The sequence below is a fragment of the Biomphalaria glabrata genome, chromosome 8 (assembly GCF_947242115.1).
Source record: "Biomphalaria glabrata chromosome 8, xgBioGlab47.1, whole genome shotgun sequence".
Taxonomy (NCBI): domain Eukaryota; kingdom Metazoa; phylum Mollusca; class Gastropoda; family Planorbidae; genus Biomphalaria; species Biomphalaria glabrata.
This window is the reverse complement of record NC_074718.1, coordinates 12,344,938-12,371,544: the sequence shown is the minus strand read 5'-3', so window position 1 is coordinate 12,371,544 and position 26,607 is coordinate 12,344,938. Positions and strand designations below refer to the sequence as shown.

General features: G+C 36.1%; 1 protein-coding gene across 1 annotated transcript in view; it reads right to left on the bottom strand.

Moving 5' to 3' along the window:
- The window catches only part of LOC106067228 (glycine receptor subunit alpha-2-like), a 96,540-nt gene extending 75,012 nt beyond the window's left edge, over positions 1 to 21,528 (bottom strand). Inside the window, exons 1-2 of the mRNA XM_056039515.1 lie at positions 21,269 to 21,528; positions 9,520 to 9,590 (exon numbers count right to left, since the gene is read on the bottom strand). Coding sequence (XP_055895490.1) covers positions 9,520 to 9,590 — 71 coding nt within the window. The 5' untranslated portion in view covers positions 21,269 to 21,528. The remainder of the gene's footprint in view (positions 1 to 9,519; positions 9,591 to 21,268) is intronic.
- Between the last annotated feature and the right edge of the window lie 5,079 nt (positions 21,529 to 26,607).

Below are 26,607 nucleotides of genomic sequence, written 5' to 3'. Positions count from 1 at the left end.
AAATAATTCGCAACTTAAATTTTCAACGATATGTTTTTTTTTTCTGAGGTGACCCCAAACCCCACTTAATCTAAATCAAGTTTTCTTAACGTGCGGTGGCATTTTTGCTGACGGGGCGGGAAGTAGGAGGGGGGGGGGGGGGGTAGGTATCCTTTTTTTTTTTTCAAGAGACAAAAAGAAAAAAGGGTTTTATTAACAAGGTAGTTTGGGCCTATAAATTCATACCTGAGTATTGGATAAGTAAAAATATTACTTTAAATTTTATAATAACTTAGATATTTTATAATGTATCCGCCAAAGCTATTCTATTTGTTTTTGCTCGCTATAAGACGGTCCGAATTTCCCAGAGCGTCTAATCATGGGTCTGCTCATGTTGTCTGTTGACCAAAACAGTCCCTCCACAGGAGGTCTCGCATAATGTGAAGACATACTTACTCTACATATGGCTCGATTGTCACTCAAACTTTAGTATGTGCCTGTGCCCCCACCTTACATTATTTTACTTAATATGGCCTGATTTTATTTTAATAGGATGGATAGTGAATACATTTGTATATCATAGTATGCAAGAAAACTCTTGGCATCTATAGCGATCCGCCAGACCCCCTAGCTGTATTAAAGGAAACGTGTTTGTTTTTTTTTGTTTTTCTTGGTTGTTGTAGTTTTGAGAAACACTATTCTCAATACTAATATTGACCATAATCATAATGAATATATTCACTATATGTAGGCCTACACTAACATCGATCACTATCACAAATAAAGGCCGTAAGTTTCTTATTTATCGTTTAGTGTGTATAAGAAATCGAGCTCTACTAGAAGCACTATATACGGATGTAGGGTATCCAAAACGATTCTTAAGATTAGTAGATTAAAGTGTAAAAAATTGCGTTTTTTTTTTTTAAATCCCGAGGCTTAAAGTGTTGCTTTTAAAGAAAATATTATAAATCTTAAAAAGATTTTACATGCGGCCTTTTCGGTGGCCCTACCGGTCCTATTGGGTACAAATGTTGTTGCGCCTTTAATTGTCTTGAGACCGTGGAATAGTACAATCTATATTTAGCATCGTTTACCATTCACAGCCTTTAATAATCGTCTACAAATTCCATTGTATCATTATAGGACAGACATAATGGAAACTGGAGATAGAATAACTAGCCTGGTGTTTATATTGTGACATTGCTAACAATGTATACATGTTTTGAATGCGAGCCAGGCGTTAAACTACGTATGACCTTTCATCTACTAGAAAATGACCAGTTTTCTATAGATAAATCAAATGTTAAAAACAAGCAAATAAAAAAAAAGAAGTATTTTAAAAGGAGCTTATCTAAGGGAAAGAACGCGAAATGACTGCCATATATTTCAATACAGCAGTTTTTTCATCACTTTATTGTATAAAACAAAATTAATGTATCTGCATTAGCCCGAAAGCCCATATAGCCAGTCCGCCCCTGAGTATGTAGAATACGCAGTAACATAGTCTTTTATTTAGATCTACATGTAATATTGATATATTAATTATCATTAATAGGCACAGCTCTATTAATCTAGATCTAACCCCTTTTTTCAGGGCCGGTCCCACAGATTGCGGGGCCCTATGCGAAACGGATAGCGCGGGGCCTATTCTGGGTCGTGATAAGGATAATTTGTGAAAATTACGATTTTGTATTAGAAAACAAATTCATCTTTGCATTTTATAAATACTTTACTAAGTACAAAACCACTGTCAAATTAGCTTTACGAGCCATCTACAGTAGATTGTAGTTTCCCAACAAAACGCTGATAAACATTCAGGTCTGCCTATTAGATCTACTATCGACTAGCAAAATATCGTTTTTGTGTTTTTTTAAAGAGATCGAGATAGAATTATGTATATAATTATATGCTAGTGCCTATTAAAGTAAATTAAGAATTTGAACTTCGAATCTTGTTTTGGTTAAAATTCGCCTTATTAGTACATTTTTATTAAATGAAAGCTGCAATGACAAAGCCTTTTTTTTAGTTGCTAGTAGGATTGACGTTTTCAATATTGAATGACACCCAGAAATGACAATTTTGTCTGTTTTTAAGGAGATTTGCATCAGTTTTTAGAAGATTTTAATAATTTCAGGAGATTTTCATGACTTTTTCGTTTTACAATTTCAGGAGAATTCCAGAGACCCTTTAATAATAAGTTTAAATGGTTTATTTTAATAATTTACACCTAGACTTCGCGCGGGGCCTATGAAAGTGCGGGGCCCACTGCGGCCGCATAGGTTGCAGTGGCCTAAAACCGGCCCTGCCTTTTTTTATATAGAGCTGTTCTGACGGGGAAGGGGGCATTTTAATTTTTATTTCGAAAATGTAAAATTTCACTCAGTTATATCTTAACAAATGTCTACACCAGGAGTAGCTAAGCACATTTCGAAATCTGTTTCGGCCAAAAAAGCAAAACTCAGAACCCATGAAATATTTCAATATTGAAATAGAAATTACTTTGCTGTGTAGGCCTACATGTGAATGAAAAGATGCAATAGTGGATAAAAGAAATATACTCAAGTCTTGCAGAAACCAACGTTACTTATGAAATATTTATGCTTTTCCTTTTTTCTTTTCATGTTCTTTTTGTTTTGTTTGTTGGTTGTTGTTTTTTTGCATACTGATGGCAGAAGGAAAGCATTAAATCAGATGAAGTCTGGAATAAAACCTAGCCTACTTAGAACTCCAAGAGTCCCGGCGTGGTTAAACCACTTGCACATTTTAAAGAAGCTGTGCTTATGTCAAAGGTTATACTAAAAAGCCAGCTCCAAGAAACAAATACAAATGTATCTAGGAATTCAAAATCTATATATTTCTCTCTCGAGTCAAGCATCATCAACTTGAATACGACTTTTGTTTTTTAATGTGCCAGTTTTTTTTCAGAGTTTTTAATAAGTCTTGAACTATCTTTTAATGTATTTTCCAGCCTATTTCTTTATATTGAACATTAAATTTGTCAATATAAATGTCACGACTTCGTTGGAGAGTAGTGTCGTCTCTCAAATTACGTAACATACACGAGTTCAGAGTTGCCTCTATTTCAACACAGCGAAGATACACTGGTGTTACTGTACTGGTGTAGTATAACATTTTCTTTGAGATTATTATCTTCAAACACAATTCAGTATAACAATATTATTTTTTAAAATACTTTTAAAAAACAAGGCTTATATTAAGCGTACTTGTATCAATTAGTTTGGATCAGTCATGTAATTAAATTCGTAATAGATTTACACTAACAATTAAAAAAAAGCATTTATAAAAATAAAAAATGGGGAACGACCTTAATTCGAACTCATGGCTCAAGCCTTCACAGGCTTCTCAAGCCAACACGGTAACCACTCTGCTAGTGGAGACCTAATGACCATGTAAGATTGTATCTATGGTTACTATAGTCTCCACCTATTTTTCAGGTTTTTGTTGACTAAGACTCAGACGTCAACCTATAAAGGGGACTAATTCAGCTGATACCACCACTTCAGTCAAGTACAATTTCTTTCCATTGTTCAAGATATCAAAGTAATGAAATACCAATAGATAATTCATTTATTGATTTTTTTTTATTGATTCTTGTGTTGTCAGAAAAAGAAATAATTGAGCAGAATTTCAGCTTGATCCGAGAATGGGTGTGGAAGAAATAACGTGTACAAACTTTTAAACATACATAGTGAGTTGATATTAACTTGATATATAAGGTTTGTAAAGAAGTAATCTGGCGGTAAACAGATTCACACAAAAAAATCACTGATACAAATTATATGAATAGTAAAAAAAAACTTGTCTAGTGAATAATATTGCAAAATAAATGAAGCACAGTGAAAATATTGACGATCAATAACTATTGGCCAATGATCCCAATAGCTAGCTTGGCTTTCATGTTATAGACTTTTTTGGCTTGGGAAATTATTCTTGACCCTACGCTACAACTTCCTTTCATTCGATGACCCACTTGGTTGTTGACATGAATATATTTTTATGGACTTCAGGAAGTTTCTCACATACACATAACCGGGTCATTTACAGAGACACAATTTTTTCGATCACTGACCAATCTCTACAAGCCAACATTTCTGCGGGAAGCGTGACAAGAAACATACAATTTAAGAATTAAATACAATATTTAATTTTAAATTCGAACCTTATTTTAATCGTTTTATAATGAGGCAACATTTTGTGAAGGAATATGTAGTGGTAGAATTATATAATTCTAAGTAGGCCTAGTGGTCTAACCCCTAACCCTAACCCTAACCATATACTCCTAACCCTATACTTCTGAGTAGTGGTAGTTCTATATACTTCTGAGAAGTGGTAGATCTATATACTTCTGAGTAGTGGTAGATCTTTATACTTCTAAGTAGTGGTAGATCTATATATTTTTAAGTAATGGTAGATCTATTTCTTCTTGTCTTTTCTTATAAAATATGGATGTTACTTCAAAAAAAAAAAAAAAAGAAGATAATTAGGCTACGTCTTACGCGTTACTCATCTATTCATGCATGTTAACCAATGACTTAAATTATGGTCATTGGTTTTCCATGCTCTGATAGCACTAGGGAAGAAGGAGCATTTGTACAAATTTGACCTAGCATATGGGATGAGGAATGTACCTTTATCTTAGTGTCTTTTTTAGTATTTTATCAGATTTTGTTTTTGTATTTGAAGATTATGGTTAAGTGTTTGCACCTTGAAGGTTGACCTACCCACCTTCTATCAACACATTTCATGTCCGACAAGAGAAAACAGAACTCTGGACTTATGTTATTGTAACATCAAAGGAGCATTCACATCTCGTGAAAAGCCACCACTAGGATCATCGGACCACAAAACAATACAACTGCTGCCTACTTACCGTGCAAAACTTAAAGAAGGAAAAATCATTCAAAAAAACGTACAAGAATGGACACAAGACAATATTCTCAAACTACAGGGATGTCTAGACTGCACTGACTGGAATTTGTTCAAAGAGACCACTTCAAATCTGGAAGAATGGGTCGACGCAGTGACAAATTACATCAAATTCTGTGAAAACATGTGTGTCAGTACTAAGAGCATCAAGATATACCCCAACAATAAACCATGGGTCACTGCAAAAATAAAACGGGAAATAATCAAAAAGAAAAGAGCATTTATGAGTGGCGATGGACAGACAAGGAAAATTGCTCAACGAAATCTCAACGTCGTTCTTGAGGAAGGGAGGAGAAACTACCGCACCAAGCTGGAAGACTCAATTAATACAAGTGACATGAGACAGACGTGGGGCATCATGAACAAAATGGCAGGAGCACAAGTCAAATTTAAAAATAATCTTGCTACAAGAGACGAAAAAACATTGGCCAACGAGTTAAATGATTTCTATTGTCGCTTCGACACGAAAGATTTTAATTATCTAAGACTCAAAGCCCTTGAGGATGTCAATGTTAACAACTGCTTAGAATTAGCGATTACTAAAGAGCAAGTTTGTAACATTTTCAAAAACGTCAACCCAATGAAAGCTGGTGGGCCTGATGGAATAAAAGGGCGAATCTTAAAAGAATGTGCTGAACAACTAGCTGAACCTTTCCAAGATATTTTTTCTACTTCATTACTAAACCATGAGATACCACCTGTGTGGAAGTCATCTATAATTGTACCTGTGCCAAAGGTTTCCAAACCAAAGGAAATGAATGACTATAGACCTGTTTCACTTACTTCCATTGTGTCTAAATGTTTAGAAAAATTGGTTAAAATGTTTCTTCTGAATGATCTTTGTAATAAGTTAGACCCTTTACAATTTGCTTACCAAAAGGGTAAAGGTGTAGACGATGCCATCCTAAATATTTTAAACTGTGTCTACAAACATCTGGACTTACCGAACACTTATGTAAGATTGCTCTTTATGGATTTCTCATCAGCTTTTAACACTATACAACTTCATTTACTCATTGAAAAGATGAAAGCGTTGCAGATTAGTCCATACATAATACTATGGGCTAATGAATTTTTGACCCAGAGAGCTCAGAGGGTTAGGGTAAACAATGTTATATCTAATGAACGCATAGTTAACACAGGGGCGCCCCAGGGGGCTGTAACATCGCCATTGTGGTTCATTTTGTACACCAATGATTTTCAATCCGATAGTTATTGTTGCTCCTTCACAAAATTCGCTGATGATGCGGCTCTTCTTGCCCAGCTCTCAGAGAGCTCAGACGTAAATGAGTATTTCAAAGAACTAGAACACATTGAGGAATACTGTAAAGATAATTTTTTATTATTAAATGTAAAAAAAACCAAAGAAATGATAATCGATTTTCGTAGGGACAAGAAGGGAAATGATATTGTTTCTGTAGCTGGAGAGACTATTGAAATTGTGCAAACCTTTAAATACCTTGGTACTATCCTAGACAATAAACTAAATTTTACTGCAAATACTGATTATATCAGCAAAAAAGGGCAGCAAAGATTACGACTACTAAGAAAACTGTCCTCGTTTAATGTTAGCGAAAAGGCCTTGGCTATGTTTTATCACGCTCACATCTGCAATATTTTAAGTTTCAATATCACTGCCTGGTATGGCAATCTGAGCATTAAAAATAAAAATAAACTTAATAGAATCCTAAATGCTGCTGGCAAAATCATTGGCAAAAAACAAACCCCATTTGGGCAGTTGTTTGAGACAAACATCTATAAAAAAGCTAACAAGATCCTCGAAATAAAGAATCACCCTTTGTGTCAGGACTTTGTGATTTTACCATCACAAAAGAGATACAAGACACCGATAGCAAAGACAAACAGACACTAACACTCTTTTGTTCCCCTGGCAATCAAATCATTAAATAAGAACAATCTGGTATAAACTTTGTCACATGTAAATTATGAGTGAGTCTGGTGTGAATGTACACTTTGGTTTCTTATAGTTATAATGTTTTTTGTTTGGTGTAATGCACAAATTGTAAGACAAATTTCCTTACGGATAATAAAGATTATTATTATTATTATTATTATTATTATTATAATTGCTACGTTACTTTTGAGTCCCTTATCCTGAAGGCTTTCTAAATTTAGGGATTTTACTGAATTTGTTATTGTAGTCAAATGTGAATATTCATTTGTCTTGAATCTCACTGCTCTGTTTTGTGTCTGTTCCAGTTTCTTAATGTTTTCTTGAGTTGAGGAGTCCCAAACAGAGTTCTATTATTGGCCTAACTAGATTTAAATAACATTTTAGTTTTATGTTCTTATTTGAATTATAGAAATTCCTTTTCATAATTTTTTTTTAAGTTTCATCAATATGGGGATTCCATGACAGTTTCTCATTTATTATAACACCTAGGTATATATACATGTTCCAATTTGAATGCCATTTTCGGTAATTCGTCTAATTTTTTGTAAAATACTTTTAAGTAGTTGTAGATCTATATACTTCTAGGTAGTGGTAGATCTATACATTTCTAAACTCCACTGTACAAACAGAGAGAGAAATGTATCTGCGACGTAGTTATGTCTTGTGTTTAGTTATGAGTTCACTAGTCACTAATAGAAAAATCAATGCACTAATGGTACTCCTAGGACAAGAGTTTTAAGTAGCTGAACGTAACAACAACGTGAATGTCGATTTCTTAGAGACAAACATTGCATTGTCGTAATGTCGTAATGAAATAGATAAATCCAAGAGTTACGGAAATCAAATAAAGTTAGATTTGGAAGAATTGAAGTTCATGATTGCCCATACAAAGATGCCAACTAGGAGATTTGTTTTATCCTAGCAAGTATTTAGTCCGTCTTGTAGGGACTCGTTTGTTTATTTATATTTTCTTCATTTATTCATTAACTCATTTGTTCACTCTTTCATTCGTTTAGTCATTAACCCCAACGTTCACTTTTTCATTTGTTTATTCATTAGTTCATTCGTTCACTCTTTCGCTAATTTTTGCATTAACTCTTTGTTCACTCTCATTTATTATTTTCATCAACTCATTCGATCACTCTCTCATTTGTTCATTTATTTTTTGTCGTTTATTAATTATTTCCATTATTCATTTACTGATATGTGTATTCGATAATTCACGTCTTTGTTAATGACTTGATGCGCTTATGTAAGGGGACTAGATATTTTGGGAGCCAAAGCGGGACACATATTCATCATGGGACATAGAAAACAAGTTTTGATTTTTCGAGCAATATTTCAACAACTAAGACAATCCTCACAATGTAAACACACACACACAATGTAGGCTTACACACACAATAATTTAAATCATTGCAGGCTTTCTGAAACCTTTACCAGGATAGATCTTCTTTCTCTGCGATCCATCTGAAAGCGTTAACCAGATAATCGACAAAATTTCAGTAAAATTTTACGGTTGTCGCCGCTGCACCACCTGGTCTTTCCATAGCCCAAAATTCATTTTTGCTATAATCTAAATGAACGAATTTTTTTTTAAGATTTCCCGCTAAGGGTGGCACAAAGAATTGTATCATCAGTTGATACAATTTCATTTTATTGTGGGTTCGAAGCATCAGTGAACGCTGTCAAAAACTAACCTGCTTCTTGGTTTTATTCATTATATAGGTGCCAAACCCTTTAGTAACGATTTCTTCACATTTCATTCTTGCACATATGTGTTTTAGCTCATACATATTTTTTTAATACTTTCAAGGTGTAGTCCATTGATTGAAAACTGTATGATAAGCAAAACTACCTTTAGAGGTTGCGCATTAATCTATAGTAGAAGTATTTATTGTTGTAGAAGTAACTTAATGGGAGCTTACTGGTAGCTTCCAATTGAAAATTACGATCTGCATTCAGATGTTTAGATTAATTAATCCTACTTTGCCAGAGAAAACTGTGATCGACTTTTCCAGCATCACACTTCACTGTGAGTGTTGATTCGTCTTGCCCTCTTTACAAACGGGAACTCTGCCTGTAGGTTGCTACGAACTTTGATGTTCTTTTTGTATAAGAACTTTCTTACCCTGACATGAACAGAAAGGAAAGCCAAGCGTATGAATACTGTATGCTGGAATTGATTAATAGAATCAACGAAAAATTTACGCAACGACAACCGCCAACAGTTGAAAGAAAACGTGCTGAGGTCAGTTTCTGAGAAGAGGGAGGAGGATGCAAAATACAAGCACTACCCTTGCCTCGGCCCTCACCGGAGCCTTCTAAGCAGTGGTCATGACATCACAATCAAGAAGAAAACGCCACAGGGTGGTACTTTGCAGTTATTAGTCAAAACATTAGGAAAAACTTTAAGAGAAAAACTTGACATTGATCGACTTTTTTTTTATGATATTGGCCTTCCCGCCCGGACATTTTATGAAAAGCGTGACAGACGGTCCAAAGCGGGACTGTCACCCCCTAAATCGGGACGTCTGGTCACCTTGGCTTATGTGTTATTGTTTTTCACTTGTTCATTTTCTTTGTTTAGATTCATGTCAGAGACGAGGAGATGTAATAGAAAATGAGATAAAGTCATATAATGCGGCGCTATAAGAGAATGTGACATTGAATCTTACCTTGACTGATGATCCGCTTTGGACATGTCTACGCTGATTAAGATAATTATAGGCAGCAGTAATGACCTCATCTGAAAATATCGAATAGAAAATATTGTTCATTACAATTCCTCTATTAAGCTTGCAAATTCATGGGGACTGGGAAAAACCTGGTCACAACTCTAACGATTTTCCTAGAAATGTTTCATTGATGTATATCATTGGGAAAAGAATTACTAGCTAATTGACCGCACTGGGAAAACTGTAGTTATACCGTAATAGTTTTTAAATATCTAAAATTAAATTTTGGTCTTGAAGATCTTTATTTTCAATACACACTTCAGCGGGTATTTCCGCATGTAGGCTCCATTTATTAAAATATATAAAAAAATAGACGTGTAAGACCATGGAAGTAAGACCCATAGACTTATATATACTCATGTATATACTACTCTAGACCGGACATGGAGATTTTTTAGCACTACAAAAATCTCGAAATTTTTTTTTTAGAAAGTTGGATCAAGGCGTTGTTTTGTAAAGTAGTTAAAGAAGTAAAGTCTTTTTTTTTCAACCCTAACCTATGTAACATATAATTTAATTTTTAGAACATAAAAAATTAGAGTACTCTCGTCTCATAATTATTATTTTGCAAATTTTAGATACATAACCTAGAAAGATCTAGGTAATCAATCTATTTAAATGTACGTAAGATGATTTAAATCAACATGAATTATTTCAATCTAGGATTTTTGAAACATTATCTCAATGGAAACAAATAGGAAATGGCTTTATTCATATATTTCCGTGAATATCCGAGAAATGATTTTGCATTATTTCTAAACTTTGAAAACTAAAGATCATTGCTTTTCTATGACAGACATGAAATCCCCCCTCGGGGGGGGGGGGGGGTCGGAGTTTAGTGATGATCTTTTGCTTTAATTTTGTTTATTTTAGGGGAAATTTTAATACTTAACCATCACTTAGCACATCCAAGGGGTTTTGAGTTTAAAACCCCCTACCAGGGGTTTTGAGTTTAAACCCTCTACCAGGGGGGTTTGAGTTTGAAAACCCCTACCAGGGGGTTTTAAGTTTAAAATCCCCTACCAGAGGTTTTGAGTTTAAAAACCCCTACTAGGGGTTTTGAGTTTAAAAAACCCTACCAGGGGTTTTGAGTTTGAAAACCCCAACCAGGGGGTTTTGAGTTTAAAAAACCCTACCAGGGGTTTTGAGTTTGAAAACCCCTACCAGGGGGTTTTGAGTTTAAAACCGCCTAACATGAGGGTTTTGCATTTAACCCTCTTCTATAAAACAAAAAAAAATTGCAAACGAAAATCCCCAAATTCCAAGAGCACATCTAAGGAAGATTTTGATTTTAAACCCCTCTCCAAATTTTAAGATAAACCCCTCTTCAATATAAAAAAATCAATTACACACTCAAAATTGTATGAGCGTAGCCAAAGGGGTTTTGAGTTTAAACCCCTGTTCAGCTGGGTTTGAAGCTAAAAATACCTCTTCAATATAAAACAAGATTACAAAGAGAGTTTGTGTTACACAAACTCAGAGGCGGCCCCAGTCGAAGTCGGATCCCTGTCGGATCTGCATATTCGCAAATAATATTCAAGAGGTGATTTAATTTTGATGGTCAAAAGTAATAATGTTTCAAAGATTCATTTGCCGTAAATTTAAATTTAAATTAAATAAAAAAATACTAGATTAGTTTTAGTATATATTAATTATAACATTGCAATATTGATCAAAACGTTTGGAAATGAAAATCTACACTTTTTTAACACTTTAAGTTTAGAAATTGAAATTCTACATCTTAATCTAGTCTATTTTAGTCTAAACTAGATCTAGAAATTCTAGATCTAGACTCTAAAATAATTTTAATTAGAATATAAATCCAGATCTAGATATACTGTAATAAAAATCTAGATCTAGTTTAAAAAATCTAGATTAGATCTAAATCAATGTGGTGGGTTTGGCACAGAACAAACTAAATGACATGACGAAGGCAACTCGTAGGACGATTCCAACTGTTTATTATGCATTAAAGACCTGCAGCCATACATAAACACATGGTGTAGAACCAGACACGAACAGGGAGTGGAGACGACGTAGGTCCAGTAGCATACGGACACTACAGCGATAAGAGATGCCGGTCGAATGGACAGTGCCCACGTTGGTCTGCCTTGTCATGCGCGGACACAAGGCGCCATCTAGGGTGAAGGGTCACGTGGATATCGGGGTGGCCGGTGTTTCCTGAAACGGTATCCGCTCCACTACAGAGCCCCTAACTTGAAACGACCCGTCCCGGGGCGTTCAGCCTAGTAGGTTTCTGAAAACCGAAACAACTGTTTCTTGTCAGTGTCTTCTGGAACGACAAGCATCTTTCCAGTTTGTAACGTGCTGGTTCCATCGGTCATACAGAGTGGTCTGTCTTTCTCTAAACATAATGACTGGGAAGCTGTAGAAAGTGTGATAGGGAGCAGTGAGCGAAATAGTCTTTGTGGCTGGTTAAAATGCTTGTAGTTTCTTCTTTGTCTATCTGGCCTCCGGACTCTGTTATGCCTGTTCTTGTTTGGCTGCCCAGAGTTAAAGTTTCTATTTCTCGATGTTTGAATTGAGTGACTTGCATCTGTATTGTACATTGCATCAGCTTGTTGCTCATTGGTTCGTTGTTCTACTTGGTGGGTTGGCTGTGAAACAATGGGTTCACTGTTGCTCACAGATTGAACCTCAGCTGTGAGTTGTGGTGATTGCTGACAGTGACGCCTTACATGTCCAACTTCCCAGCACTGGGTGCAGACTGGTGATCCATCATCAGTGTATGGGAAGAATCCTCTCTTCGTCCTTGACCACACAAGACCCGGCGGTGCTGTTGGTCGAATTCTGTTTTGGTTGCTATGTTTCGTGTGTCTTTGTGTTGGTCTGCGTTGACTATGTGGTTGACTAGAAAGTGGGTTAGTTGAGCTTGGCAGACTGTTATAACCAGACCCCTGGTGTTGTTGACTAGAGAGTGGGTTAGCGTTAGTTGAACTTAGCAGAATGTTATAGCCTGACCCCTTTATCTCTTCAAGTTGCTTCTCTAACTTGGCCAATTTTGCTAAGAGAACCTCAGACCACTGCTCTTGGGCTCGAGCTGCATCTTTGTTCTGGTTCTCCAACTTGAATGCATAGTTTCGTAGACTTTGAAAACTTATCTGGGGATGTTGCGCTATGAACCTAAACAGCTCTCTGCGAAGTTCTGGATCTCTCACTCCATAGGCATATTGGTCCCTCAATCTTTCCTCCTTGAAGCAATCTATTCCTTCTCTTTTTTCTTGTCTTATGGCCGTTGTGAACTCCTTAAATAGTCGGTGAGAGAATTCGAGCAGTGACTCACTTCTTCTTTGCTGAGACATCAGAAATGTAATCTCTGCCTCTCGCACAGGTATGATTACTTCAAACGCAGAGGTAAGTGCATCGAGCAGAGCTTCTGGATCACTTCTGATATGAGGTGGCTGAAGATCTACCTCTACTCTAGCTGAACCACTTATATTCGCAATGATGGTTGCTGTCTTCTCTTGAGGCGAGAGGTAAGGCCGAAGTTCCCATAGATCTCTTACTTCTCTGACGAAATCTTCAATTGAAACCTCAACATTTCTGTCATCCCCACTGAACTGTCTCATTTTTCTAGCAGGTTCTATGATGTAGTGAGGGCGCTGGCAGGCCAGCTTCAATGCCTCAAGTTCAGCTTGTAGTCGAGTCAACATCCCTTTAGGGACACGTTCCATTCCCTCCGGCTCTCCTCCACTGCACGTGGGACCCAAGTCTCTCCCTTTCACTGAACTAGGTTCCACCATCTCCATCTGGCTGCAGGTCTTAAGAAACTCTAACAATAATAGTAACCTAATAACAAAATCTATCTCAACAGAAACAATGTTCAAGCGAAGTAAAATCACAATTAAGAAAATATAAGCAAATTATATTAAAATAAACTAAACTAAATCTAACTACCCTGAAACAAAAAGAAGAAAACAAAAAATAGAAATTTTTTGAAAGTACAGAAACAGGAATAAACTAACTGTTACTTGTTGACATCTACGTCTGGTTGTCACTTTCTTAGTTTCGGTTGTCAGGAAGCAAATTCTGAGACGCCTTCTGATCGAACAGTGTTGTCTCACTTCCTGACCCCACTCGTGCTACCAAGTTTCTGTGGTGGGTTTGGCACAGAACAAACTAAATGACATGACGAAGGCAACTCGTAGGACGATTCCAACTGTTTATTATGCATTAAAGACCTGCAGCCATACATAAACACATGGTGTAGAACCAGACACGAACAGGGAGTGGAGACGACGTAGGTCCAGTAGCATACGGACACTACAGCGATAAGAGATGCCGGTCGAATGGACAGTGCCCACGTTGGTCTGCCTTGTCATGCGCGGACACAAGGCGCCATCTAGGGTGAAGGGTCACGTGGATATCGGGGTGGCCGGTGTTTCCTGAAACGGTATCCGCTCCACTACATCAAGATATCATTCCTTTTTTAAACGCGAGTCACATAACGAGGCTTAATAAACATTACTATACCGAGTTCTTTTTCATTTCATTTGAAGAATTAATTTCATATAAAGAATTCATTCCATATGACGTCAAAGGAAAAAAAACACTACGTCACACGACCTAGCTAGAATAAAAATCGCCTTCATCATTACGAGCCATTTATCGAGTGTTCATAGACATCGGTGCACCGAGTGCGTTCTTTTAGCATTTCATTTAAAGAATTCATTCCATATGACGTCAAAGGAAAAAAAACACTACTTCACACGGCCTAGCTGGACTAAAAATCGCCTTCATCAATACGAGCCATTTATCGAGTGTTCATAGACATTGTTGCACCGAGTGCGTTCTTTTAGCATTTCTTTTAAAGAATTCATTCCATATGACGTCAAAGGAAAAAAAACACTACGTCACACGGCCTAGCTAAACTAAAAATCACCTTCATCAATACGAGCCATTTATCGAGTGTTCATAGACATTATTGCACCGAGTGCGTTCTTTTAGCATTTCATTTAAAGAATTCATTCCACATGACGTCAAATGAAAAAAAAACACTACGTCACACGGCTTAGTTAGACTAAAATATATTTTCATCAATACGAGCAATTTTTCGAGGGTTCATAGACATTGGTGCACAAAGTGCGTTCTTTTAGCATTACATTTAAAGAGTCCATTCATATGACGTCAAAGAAAAAAAAATTCCATTACCTCACAATAGGCTAGTACCGGTATCATAAAAAAATGTCTTTATTTACACGAGATATTTAACGAGGGTTCATAGACATTGGTGCACTGAGTTCTGATAGAATTTATTTAAAGAGGATCAAAGCCGCATTGTTTTTGCGTTTTGTCTGTCAGTCGGTCTGTCCGCCATCTTGATATAAAAAAACAACAACTAAAAGTTATTAAAAATTGATTAACCTTTTTTTTTACGTTTCAAAACATCGCAATAATTTTTAGGCATGAACACAATTGAAAAGTTTATTTAATAAATTGTTCCGGATGTTTGTATAAATAGTAAAAGAAAAAGAGAATTTCAGATAAATGTAATACCGTTAATCAAATTTTTTGGATGGTCTCGTATAAAAATTAGATGTACTACAGCCATGTGGAGAGATTTTCATACCTTACTTTGGTGTTTGGATTCCTTAAAAATCGGAACATAATAATAACGATAATTAGATTTTTTAATGTTTTAGGTAGAAAGTTAAATGTACTGTAAGAGAGAAGTGAGTTAAAACATTTTTCATAAAAATCCGTAAAAACATTATTTCGTAAATGAGAAGATTATTTGTTTATTAATTAGAAGAGGGAGTTCAAACAATTATTTGGCGTTAGTAGATTTTTAAATAAATTCGGAAATTTCTGGCGACGATTTGTAAGAAACAAAATCCGGAACATTCTTTTTCGATTACAAAACTTCTATGTTATGTTTCAGCAAGAAAATTAAATGTCTAAAAAGTAATTTTCAGTAATCAATTCTAGTAAATTACTTTTTTTTAAAGCCCCGAACAACCTATTGTCGATATTTTTAAAATTTGTTTAAAGATGAAAATACGGAACAATTTGATATTGATAACCTAATTATAGTGACGCATTGTCAAATAATATAAGTGTAATATTAGTAAATTATGCGATTTCAAACATAGCATATCGTAACATTGCCTCCCTTAAATTTACGTAATTGTTTTAGAATTGGTGTATTTTTATGAAAAAATCGCTTGCATAATTAATTTTATAAATTAAACGGTTTGCTTTTAGAAAACCAAAAGTAGCCGTTGCACCTAAACTTTTCAAGCCGCATTTAATGATGAAATAATATTTTTCATATCTCTTCTAGTTTTCGAGATCTGAGTGTGACAGACGGACAGACAGACAGACAGACAGACGGACAGACGGACATTTTGCACAAACCTAATAGCGGCTTTTTCCGCTTACGGGGGCCGCTAAAAAAAGGAAATTACGCACTCAAAATGCTATGAGCAAAGCCAACGGTTTTTTACTTTAAACCCCCCGCCAGCGGGGTTTGAAGCTAAAAAATAAATCTTCAAAATACAAAAAAAAAAAATTCGCAGTAAAAATGCTATGAGCTTAGCCAAGCCTATTGGGTGTTTTTGAGTTTAAATTTCCCTTCAGAGGGGTTTGATGCTAAAAAAATACCTCTTCAATATAAAAAAAAGCAAATTACTAACAAATTCTTTGAGCGTAACCAAGCAATGGGGGGTTGTGCTAATATTAGAAGATATTACGTCATTGTTTGTTGTTTATGTTTTATGCGAAAGGAAAGAATCGGACGGAAATAAAAGTTAGTTATATATGTCTACCTTGATAAAGACAGTCTCGTTATTATCATTATTAATTAGTAACGTCTACAGTAATTTATTATTAATCTGTGACTACAGAACAAGGTGTCAGCACAGTTTCCGGGAAGTGATCAGAAGATTATTGAAATTAGAAGGAAAACTGAATCTGATGCTAAATTAAAACTTGTAATGAATTATGTCAGAGAAGGTTGGCCAAAGATAAAAACTCAAGTTCATGAAACAGTGAAAGTGTATTGGTCATTTAAAGACAGTATTCATGAAGAGAATGGAATATTGTTTTATGAGAACAGAATTATAATTCCTTCAAGTATGAGAAATGAAATTCTCGACAAGTTGCACATAGGTCATTTTGGTCTTGAGAAAACCAGATCCAAGGCAAAACAGAGTGTGTTTTGGCCAGGATTGTCTAAAGATATTTTTTCGACAATAATGAAATGCGCAACATGTGCAACGTTCAAAAGAAATAATGTGAAGGAAAAATTGCTACCTCATGCTGTACCAGACAGACCATGGAAAAAGGTTGCGACAGATTTGTTTGAATGGCGAAACAATGACTATTTGCTAGTTGTGGACTATTTCTCCAAATATCCTGAAATAAAACGACTAGAGAACAAAACAGCAGAAAGTGTTATCAGGGCAATGAAAGGTATTTTTGCTAGACATGGCATACCAGAAGAAATAGTGAGCGACAATATGCCATTCAATAGCTATCAATATAGAGAGTTAGCTTCTGAATGGGGTTTCAAGATAACAACATCAAGTCCCAGATACCCTCAATCAAATGGACAAAGTGAGGTGTATGTTGGTATCGTAAAGCAGATATTCAACAAAGCATACAAAAGTGGGAAAGATCCATATCTCGCTATGCTCGAGTATAGAAATACTCCGATAAGCGGACTGCTTTATTCGCCATCACAACTGATGATGAGTAGAAGACTCAGGGACATCATTCCAACTGATCCCAAACTATTGAAACCATCGGTAGCTGAAAATGCAGAGACATTACTCAACGAACGACAGAGGAAAAGCAAAGTGAGGTACGATGCAAAAGCAAGGTTACCTAAAGACTACTCTGTCGGGGAGAAGGTGAGAGTTCGTCTAGGACAAACATGGCAGAAAGCAGTCGTCATTAAGAAACATCCATCACCCAGATCTTACATCATAAAGACAAATGATGGGAAAACATACAGACGAAATCAACGGTTTTTAAACAAGAGCTACGAAGAAGACATCTCTGGGTACTATGACACCGACGAAGACAATGAACAGCAAACTGTTAGAACAAAAGAAACAGACAATTATAAACCAACATCTAGAGAACTTGCTGTGCCGGTCAAGACAACCAGAAGTGGTCGAGTTGTCAAAATTCCTTGTAAATATAAGTATTAAGAACTTTAAAAGGAAGGATGTGATTATAGCTTCAAAAGGAAGGATGTGCTAATATTAGAAGATATTACGTCATTGTTTGTTGTTTATGTTTTATGCGAAAGCAAAGAATCGGACGGAAATAAAAGTTAGTTATATATGTCTACCTTGATAAAGACAGTCTCGTTATTATCATTATTAATTAGTAACGTCTACAGTAATTTATTATTAATCTGTGACTACAGAACAGGGGTTTTGAGTTTCAACCCCTCTCCTCCAGATGGCTTTCTTAAAAATTTAAAAACCCTCAAGATAGTTTTGAGTTTAAAATCCACCTACAGAGCGTTTTAAGGTTGAAAGCCTCTCTCTTCAATATTATTTCTAAAGCAAACTACAGTCACCAAATTCTATGACCTTAACTAAATGTGGTTTAGAATTAAAAATTCAAATTGAAAAACACTAAATGTGGCTCTACAAAGATGGCTAAGACAGATTTTAGGAGTCAGTTATAGAGATCGGGTCTAAATCAAGGAAATCCTATGCCGAAATGGGAGTTAACCTATTAGTAAGGTTGTGACAGAGCGTCGCATGAGGTTTGGGGGACATGTTCTCCGACAAAATGAATTACGCATAATAAGAGTTGCGATGACATCCTAGTACAGCTTGGCGCCACACTTTCATGGAGGTCCTCAGCCTCAGAGCAGGTGGGAAGAGACTTCAGACATTGCCAGTGACAGATTTTTTGTGGAAACAGCTTGCCAGCAAATGCGCCGAACGGCGCGGGAGGGTCTAAGTCAGTAAGAATAGCACATTAAGTTTTTTAAATAAAACTTTTTAATAGCAAACTAATGCACTGTAGGTACCTCATAATATGCATTTAGTTGGCTTTCAATACCAGAAATAGTGTTTGGCGGTGGCGCTTCGCCCCGCTCGGGGGAGCTCTCAGAGCGCCCCCAGACGCTTGCTGGCAAGGGCGAGAAGTCTACTTTTTTTTTACCAACTCCAGGAAGAACCTATTCAAGGTCACAACAAACGTCTACCAAAAGAATGAAGGGTCAGAATGTAATAGAGATTAATTATGTACACACACACACACACACACACATCCATCCATACAAACATTTTTTTTTCGAGGGGGGGGGGCAGAAAAAATCCCCCCCCCCGAAAATAAATCCTGGCTACGCGCATGATATATATATATATATATATATATATATATATATGTGTGTGTGTGTGTGTGTGTCTGTGGACTAGACATTCTATATCTTGAACACACGTACGCCAGCGGGTATTCCCGTATGTATTCAATAAAAATTTAAATTAACAAATACAATTTGTGCACCGTCTTCCAAATCTGGATTTATGGGACTACCATTAGAATTTTATAGTAGGCCTGGGCCTACTAATTGTTTAACGAATTGTTTTTCTTATTCAGGCCTTGTCAGGTAACTACAATGAATAATTTTGCAAAGTTTCAGCTTGATCCGAGAATGGGTGTGGGAGCAATAGGCCTAACGTGTACACACTTTTTACCAGACAGACACAGTCAGAGTGAGTTGATATAAGCTTTGTAAAAATTAGGATTGTTTTTTTTTTTAAACAAAAATAATGTGTACAGACACATTTTAAAAAGGCAAACGTCATTTAAACTGTCTTCATTCTTGCTGCTATCTCTGACGTCATATCCCTTTACGCCATCATACCGCACTGCGTCTTTGAAACAATGTTACTCTACATCCGGGCTGGAACTTAAGGGGGTGTAACTCATTCATCATGTCGCAGACGAACACGCCACGAAATCGTATTCAGAACTCTAGCTAGTAACATCTATAAGTGTCAGGAGTTGAAGAATGACCAGGCCATCGGCAAGATTGTACCTACTAAATATTTAAAGCTTTTAGTGAGTCACTTGAATGATTCTGCACCTGCCTGTGTACAGCTATTAACTCTTATCTAGAGACAGGGGAAGAGAATTTAAATAGACACCCAGCAGACAAAAACATTTTACAGACTCAAAGACATTAGACTTGCTCTGATCGAACGAAATGTAACGAGACAGCGCGGAACAGTACGAAGAAGTGCGAAAAGACACGAAGTAGCTCGAATGGCATAAAACGACGCAGAAGAAAAAAATAGTTTGTGCCGACGATCCGAAACCAACAAGAATTTATATCGTTATTTTTACAAAGCTTATATTAACTAGCTCGTCTGTCTGTCAGTCTGTCTGTCTGGAAGGATTTTTTAAACGTTCTTTCTACCACTTCTAATTCTCGGATCAAGTTGAAGCTTTGCACAATTATTCAATGTCGATGACAACACATGACTCACTCTAAGAATTAACGAATTAGTTAAAATTAATTAGTTGTAATTAATTAATAGTGTTTTATTTAGAAAAGGGAAATACATTTTGCAATATTGAGATAAATGTCAGTAATTTAGCAGTTCAATCCCTTTTAAAAGTTTTGGTTATAAAGAAAGTATTTATGATTTTTCTTGTTTTGTTTTAACCAAACTTAGCCACAACGTCATAGGGACTATAGAAACGAGTCGGATCACTTTCAACGAAATTCAGACGGCATATTGTTCGTGGTAAAACAAAATCAGTGTCAAAACCTCATCATCACAAGTTTATTGATGTAGGCGCGGTGGTAAAGCGCTTGACTTCCGAACCGAAGACCGAGGAGTCCCGGGTTCCAATCCTGGTGAGGACTTGGACTTAAATGTCAAAATCTATGTCCACGCAGCTCTAATATTTAGTAATTAATGCGTTGATATAATTTTGGTGCTTTTAAACTTCCAGAGTTTCATAAATCCGTTTAGCAAATGATTCTGTTAAGGCAACAAGTTATCATGGTTACGTTTCTCTTGTAACTAAAAGGGTTGAATAACTGAAAGTGAAAAGTGGGAGGAGGGGAATAAAGGGGGGGGGGTCATCGTGCTAGCCACATGACACACTCGTTAACCGTGGGCCAAAAAACATATGAACCTTAGATCCTCTGCCACATATATGCTGTCAATAAGAGGAATCTAAGAGTGCCTCATTCCTTTCTTCACAAATAAGTCATACTAAATTAATAGATTCATTTACATTAAGGGCATTTCTCTGAAGTTTTTGAAAGACTGTTGGGGCTTACAAAAAAAATCCTGCACAGGGCCTGCTATTGCCTTTATACAGCCAGGGTGTCTTCACCGAGATTCGAACTTGTGACTCTCCCTCCCCGGTTTGGAAACCACATGTTTTACTTCTTAGCTTCTATGTCTTAAATTGTATGTACTTAGAACAGATTTAATTAATAAATTATCCAGAGCTTGAAGTCAATGCTGGATTTAACTATAGGCAACATAAGCTATAATTTAGGGCCCACACTTGCTCTAGGACTCCTGAAATATAGGTCCAGTTCCAGTGATATTTTCAATCATTTGGAAGAAAAGGAAAATGTACCTTTATGCTGATTACAAGTGGCCCTATATCAAGCCTATATCCTGTCGTGGTTGAAGTCCATTCACTATAAATATTAGCATCTTCCTTCACTTACCTTGCACTTAAAGTCCTTACGTTCAGCAGTGAATTATTCCTGAGAACAAGGAATCACTTTAATTTCGATTCTCAATTGTTACAATCCACACAAAGTTCGTGCAATATTCAGACTATTGTGCAAAAGAAAAAATGTTCCGGTATCGTTATTATTGCCTAGAACAAATATCCTATGAAATGGATTTATTTGCCATCCAATAATGATTTCAGTGAAAGAAAGAAGAAGAAAAAAAAAAAACAATGTGGACGATACCAAATCGAATGTCGTCTGAATTGCTTGAAACGCGAAGGGGAGTAACTCAGCGGTGGGTCAACCGGTCTCAGAGCGAGACCAGGATTGGAGAGATTGGAGAGAGATTGTCGTTTTGTAAAAGTGATTACTTTCCTCTTACTAATGAGTGATAGATACAAGTGGATAACATTTTACCGTACATTAATAGTACATTGTAGACGTATCATAAACATATGAGTATTGTCGCTAATTAACTTGATCAGCCGAGCTAATAAATTCATAACACTGGGCGCAAAATGTTCCTAAACGTCGTTTTTTTTTTTTTTTTCAACTGTAGAAGGAATACATGCGGGAATACCCGCTGACAAACTCGTTAAAATGTTTTTTAAAAACGCGAGCCAACTTTAATTTGGAGAAGATAATATTGGGGAAAATATAACGGCCAAACTAGGATTTTTCTTGAGTGGCCAACTAACTTAAAATTCTTATCCCAAAGATATACATAAACTGCCAAATTTCCAGGGACGTTTTTTTGGAATTTTCTTAACTAGACTTGTTAACACACACACACACACACACACACAAACATGCATTAAACTTGCACGCGTAGGACGTAATTATCTTCTGTTAAAAAGGAACGTCTGTAATAGTATAAGATAAGTAAATCGTAGCAAGTGGGGTGTGAGTTTCATCCCTCGCACAAATAAAGCATTTTACACTTTGATCTGTTGTATTACCAGTCGCTTCGCTCCATTAATAAAGTATAATGAATAAATTTTATATTGGACCTACACTTCTTTTTTTTTTTATAAAACAGCAGGATATATGCAATAATTATTAATTTATAAGTAGCACATATAAATACCTCAGATCTAGTAGAAAATACCAAAGGCTGGAGGAAACACTGAAAGCATCTAAATAGAGTAGGGTGATCAAAAATAAAAAAATTTGGGATGATAATTTAATTTAATAAAATAGCTTGTCTGAAATTTGTTTTTTTAATCTGTTTCAAATGAGACAAAAATAATGTTTCTAATCAACACGGCTAATCAACACGGCTAATCAACACGGCTAATTCGAACACGGTCGAGGCGTAAAACCCTTCTTCGTCATAATAATTTTTTTTTACCGGCAGTGCAGGATGCGCGAGAAAATGCGCAAAGACACAGTTTTGAAGTCGTTTATCCTTTGGTATTGTTCCATGATTAAACCATTTAATGAATAAGGCTAGACTAGACCTCTTGCCAAATTGAAATAGATTTTTAAAATTATTATTTTAAAAAATATAACGGTCAAAATAGAGTGTTCCCATTGTGGCCAATTAGCTAACAATTCATTTACCAAAGATATACATCAATCAACTGTCAAATTTCTTGAAAAATTGTTAGAGCCGTTTTCCGGAGCTTTGCGTACCCACCCAGGTTTCACCCAGGTTTTTGACCCGATGAAGAGTTTACAACCTGAAAAGATGAATTATAAAAAATGAAACAATTTTTTCTACCCCTCCCATATTCTCTCCTTCCCCCCTCCCCCATTTTCCGAAAAAACATATCCTGGTTAAGCGCTTGTGCAAATCTACTCAGAGCCTATATAAAATTCTAAAGGTAGGCCTATAGATCCAGATTTAAACGATGCGCAAAATGTGTTTATTTAAATGAATACAAGGGGTAAGACTGTTCAAGATATAGATTGTCTTCACATCCAGACCAAAATTTTTGTTCATAATTACTGAGACGGAGGATATTTTTTTTAATTTTGTTTTTAGTACATTTTCATGTAAATTAAGTAAATTAAGTTGTTTCTTGATTTAAAACAATGATTCGCTGAAACGAAGGCAATTGTGAGATTCCTAATGATAAGTTACACCAGACATCGATAGTTATAGTTGCCTTATAGACCTACTTGTATTTCTTTAAATCTAATCTGCTGACTTAGAGCAAGTAAGAATTACTATTCAAGTCATTAACTTCACGAAGAAGGACGTCCAAGGGAATCGATCACTGGGCTACCCCCCAGCTTCACCCCCCTCCCTGGAGATCAGGCTCTCGATTCAGTGATAGAAAACCTATCTCTGACTTTTAATAAGAAAATTGGGAATAGAGTGTAAACAGGGGGAGAACGAGAGTACTAGACTAGTGTACTATTACTGTATATAATTTTATTCGCCATATTTGGTGGGTTTCCCCCGTGAGGAACTTTCGTGGCCTGTTCAAGGTTTCCGGCGGAAACTGTTTGAAAATGAAAGTTGCCAAGCCATCTAGGAAAGAAAAACAATCTCAAGAGAGTTCACCAAACGACCCTTTTGGATAACGCACGTGGTCGTTTTCGTTTTTTAAAGTGAGACTCTCCAGCGACCGTTCAATTCATCAAATCGGTCTTCGTAAATAGGTGGGAGAAGGGGGTAGATGGGTCGTTTCTCCGTCTTGCTGCTGCCACGGGATTGGCGATACAGTGAAAAAATCCACTCTGCTGATTCAGAAAGCCTCTTATATACTCTCTATTTCCCGTCAACTGAGTCATTAGCAATGTTGTTAAAGTATGAGTTAGTATGTAAATATCCCGCCATACCAACATGAGGTGCCATCATGGGACATCATTGCATTTAATCAAGGAGAGTGGTTAAGCGCTAGAAATACAGACTTATATATAGATGTAGATAGATTGGACAAGACTTAAATGTTTTTATTTAATGGTTTTTTTTTATTAATCACACAATTTCGAAACGAGAAGCTTGATTTTTCCCCCTCTACTGTCTATTCTATCTAGACGTCTAGGTTGACATTTACCACTGTTAAATGACAAGTTAGAATTCTATTCCCCGATGACGTAAAAAAAAAAAGAAAGTGGTCCTTTGACCTTTGACCTGTTTGGCTCGTGTGACGAGAAAATGGGAACGTGAAAGCACAAACTCGTATCCTATGACACCGAAACAAAAATATTTATTTAACAAATCGAAGCGAAGTTGAAACGTCGGTCATATTTTGTTTCATTTAACCCGGAAATCATGAAAACTCAGAAGATTGCAAAGAATTTGAAGCTCCTTCTTTTTAGCCTTTGTTGAGCCAGATTAAGTCTTTTCTCAATTTAGGCAGATGACGTCCTTGTCTCGCATGCATACGTATAATCAAATCAAACTCAAGTAGTGACACAACTCTCCTGCACTATTGTGTACCAACGGAAAATGAGATGGTTAAGACATATTGTGAGACAATCTAGCCGAGATTGTCCTCCAGGGTACGTGGATTTGCATAGCCGCAGACCAAGAGGTGTGGAGAGCTTTTGATGAGCGCATCGTTTCAGAAATCCACCCCCTCAACCCTCTCAACTAGCTCTATCTCTAAGATGCTGTGTAGAGTTGTAGAGTCACTTGAATGCAAATATATAGATCTAGCAATCCCACAACCAGAAAAATAAAGAAATTTGAGACAGAGAACAAACTGCCCAACAGGCAAGTCACATCCCTGGTGACGTTGAGAAGCAGATGTTTTGTACAAAAAAAACTTCTCGATCATGGTTTAGCAGCACTCACACTTTAATTATAGGCTTAGCCAAAAACAAAAGGGGGGGAGGGGGAAATATGTCATTTGAAATGTTTACTTTTAGTGCTAGACATTTTTTTTTCTTTTTCTTTTGAATTGTTTTTATGTAGTACATCTTGCATGCAGGTTCTCAGGGAAATCTCTTTTACGGAAGGAGGAGGTAACTGAGAGAAGGTTTCCGTGCTGCTTTTAGGCGCTGAGCAAACACAACTCGGGTTTCGAACTTGATTCGCTAGATAGGTAACAAAGCGGTTTATGCTTTTCAGCGACATATCCAACATAAAACAAAACTAAAAAAAAGGGCTAGAAAGAATAAGTTTAACATCTAAGTACATTATAAAAATGTGCTAACAGTGTTAGAAATTAGTTTTTAAAACCTTGTTTAAAAAGCTTATATTAACTCTTTCCCGTCTATCTGTGTGAGAGGAATCTGTACACGTCATTTCTCTCGCTTCAAATTCTCGGGGCAAGTTAAAACTATGCACAAATATTCAATGTCGATTACAACACATAAATCAATTTTTAAAAACACAATTATTCAATCAATTTGTCGTAATTAATTAATTTTGTTTAGTATAGATCATGTACTTAGCTGAGTGGGAGATAAACCTTGTGTAGAGAATTTAGTCGTTTGCTAAAATTTGTAAATAATAGACTTGGTGGGTTTCCCCGTGAGGAACTTCCGTGGCTACTTGAATAGCTCAGTGGCTAAACATGTCGGCCTTCCAACATGAAAGCCCGAGACTTCACAACCGAGCATCTTTTTTTTAAATTGATTTTGAAAAGGCAGCAAGGAAACCTTCCAGACAGTATAAGATAAGATAAGATAATTGATGCAATTTCATTCTATATAGGCTTTGTTTTTGTGTGTTTTTTTTTTAAGTATTTTTTATATTTTACCTGAAAATAATTTTTCTTGGTTTTGAAAATAATAATATATTGACGCTATATCTAAAAATCTAAGAAAAGTTTAATAAGAAGTTAACTGTTATATTAAAGAAAAGCATCACAATTATCAATTAAATGGTCGAATAGCCTTGGCGTGATAAACTTTCTATCTTAAAATTGTAATAATAATTTTAAAAAATTGGCATCCCAGACTATTTGTAATAACAAAATAGGTGTTGTGTTTCACATTGACAATTATAGGCCCTATAGTTTATTTGTAAGAAAACGTATGCGGACTAATGCATCGATGCTCAGCATGTGGGTCAGATAAATAAAATGATGGCTTGTATATAGCATGCTCAGGGCGCTTTGGTCCAATTGGGGTGGGGGGGGGGGGCAGGGGGTATCTAGAAGGTTTTTGTCGTCGAACCTCGAGCCCCCTTCATAGGTAGTTTAAGCGCACTTAGCCTCTCGACCACGCTTCTGCAATTCTGTGATACTAAATGTTATTGTTTTGTCAGGCCAGTATTTATAACCCCGTGACCTATATTGCTGGCACGTCAATGAATGCGCTAGTTGCCAGAAAATATTAATATAGACAGACGTATGTAGGCTTGTATGTAATATATTTTGTTCAATTGAAAGAACGTAGGAATGCTAAGTGCGACAACATGATCAAGT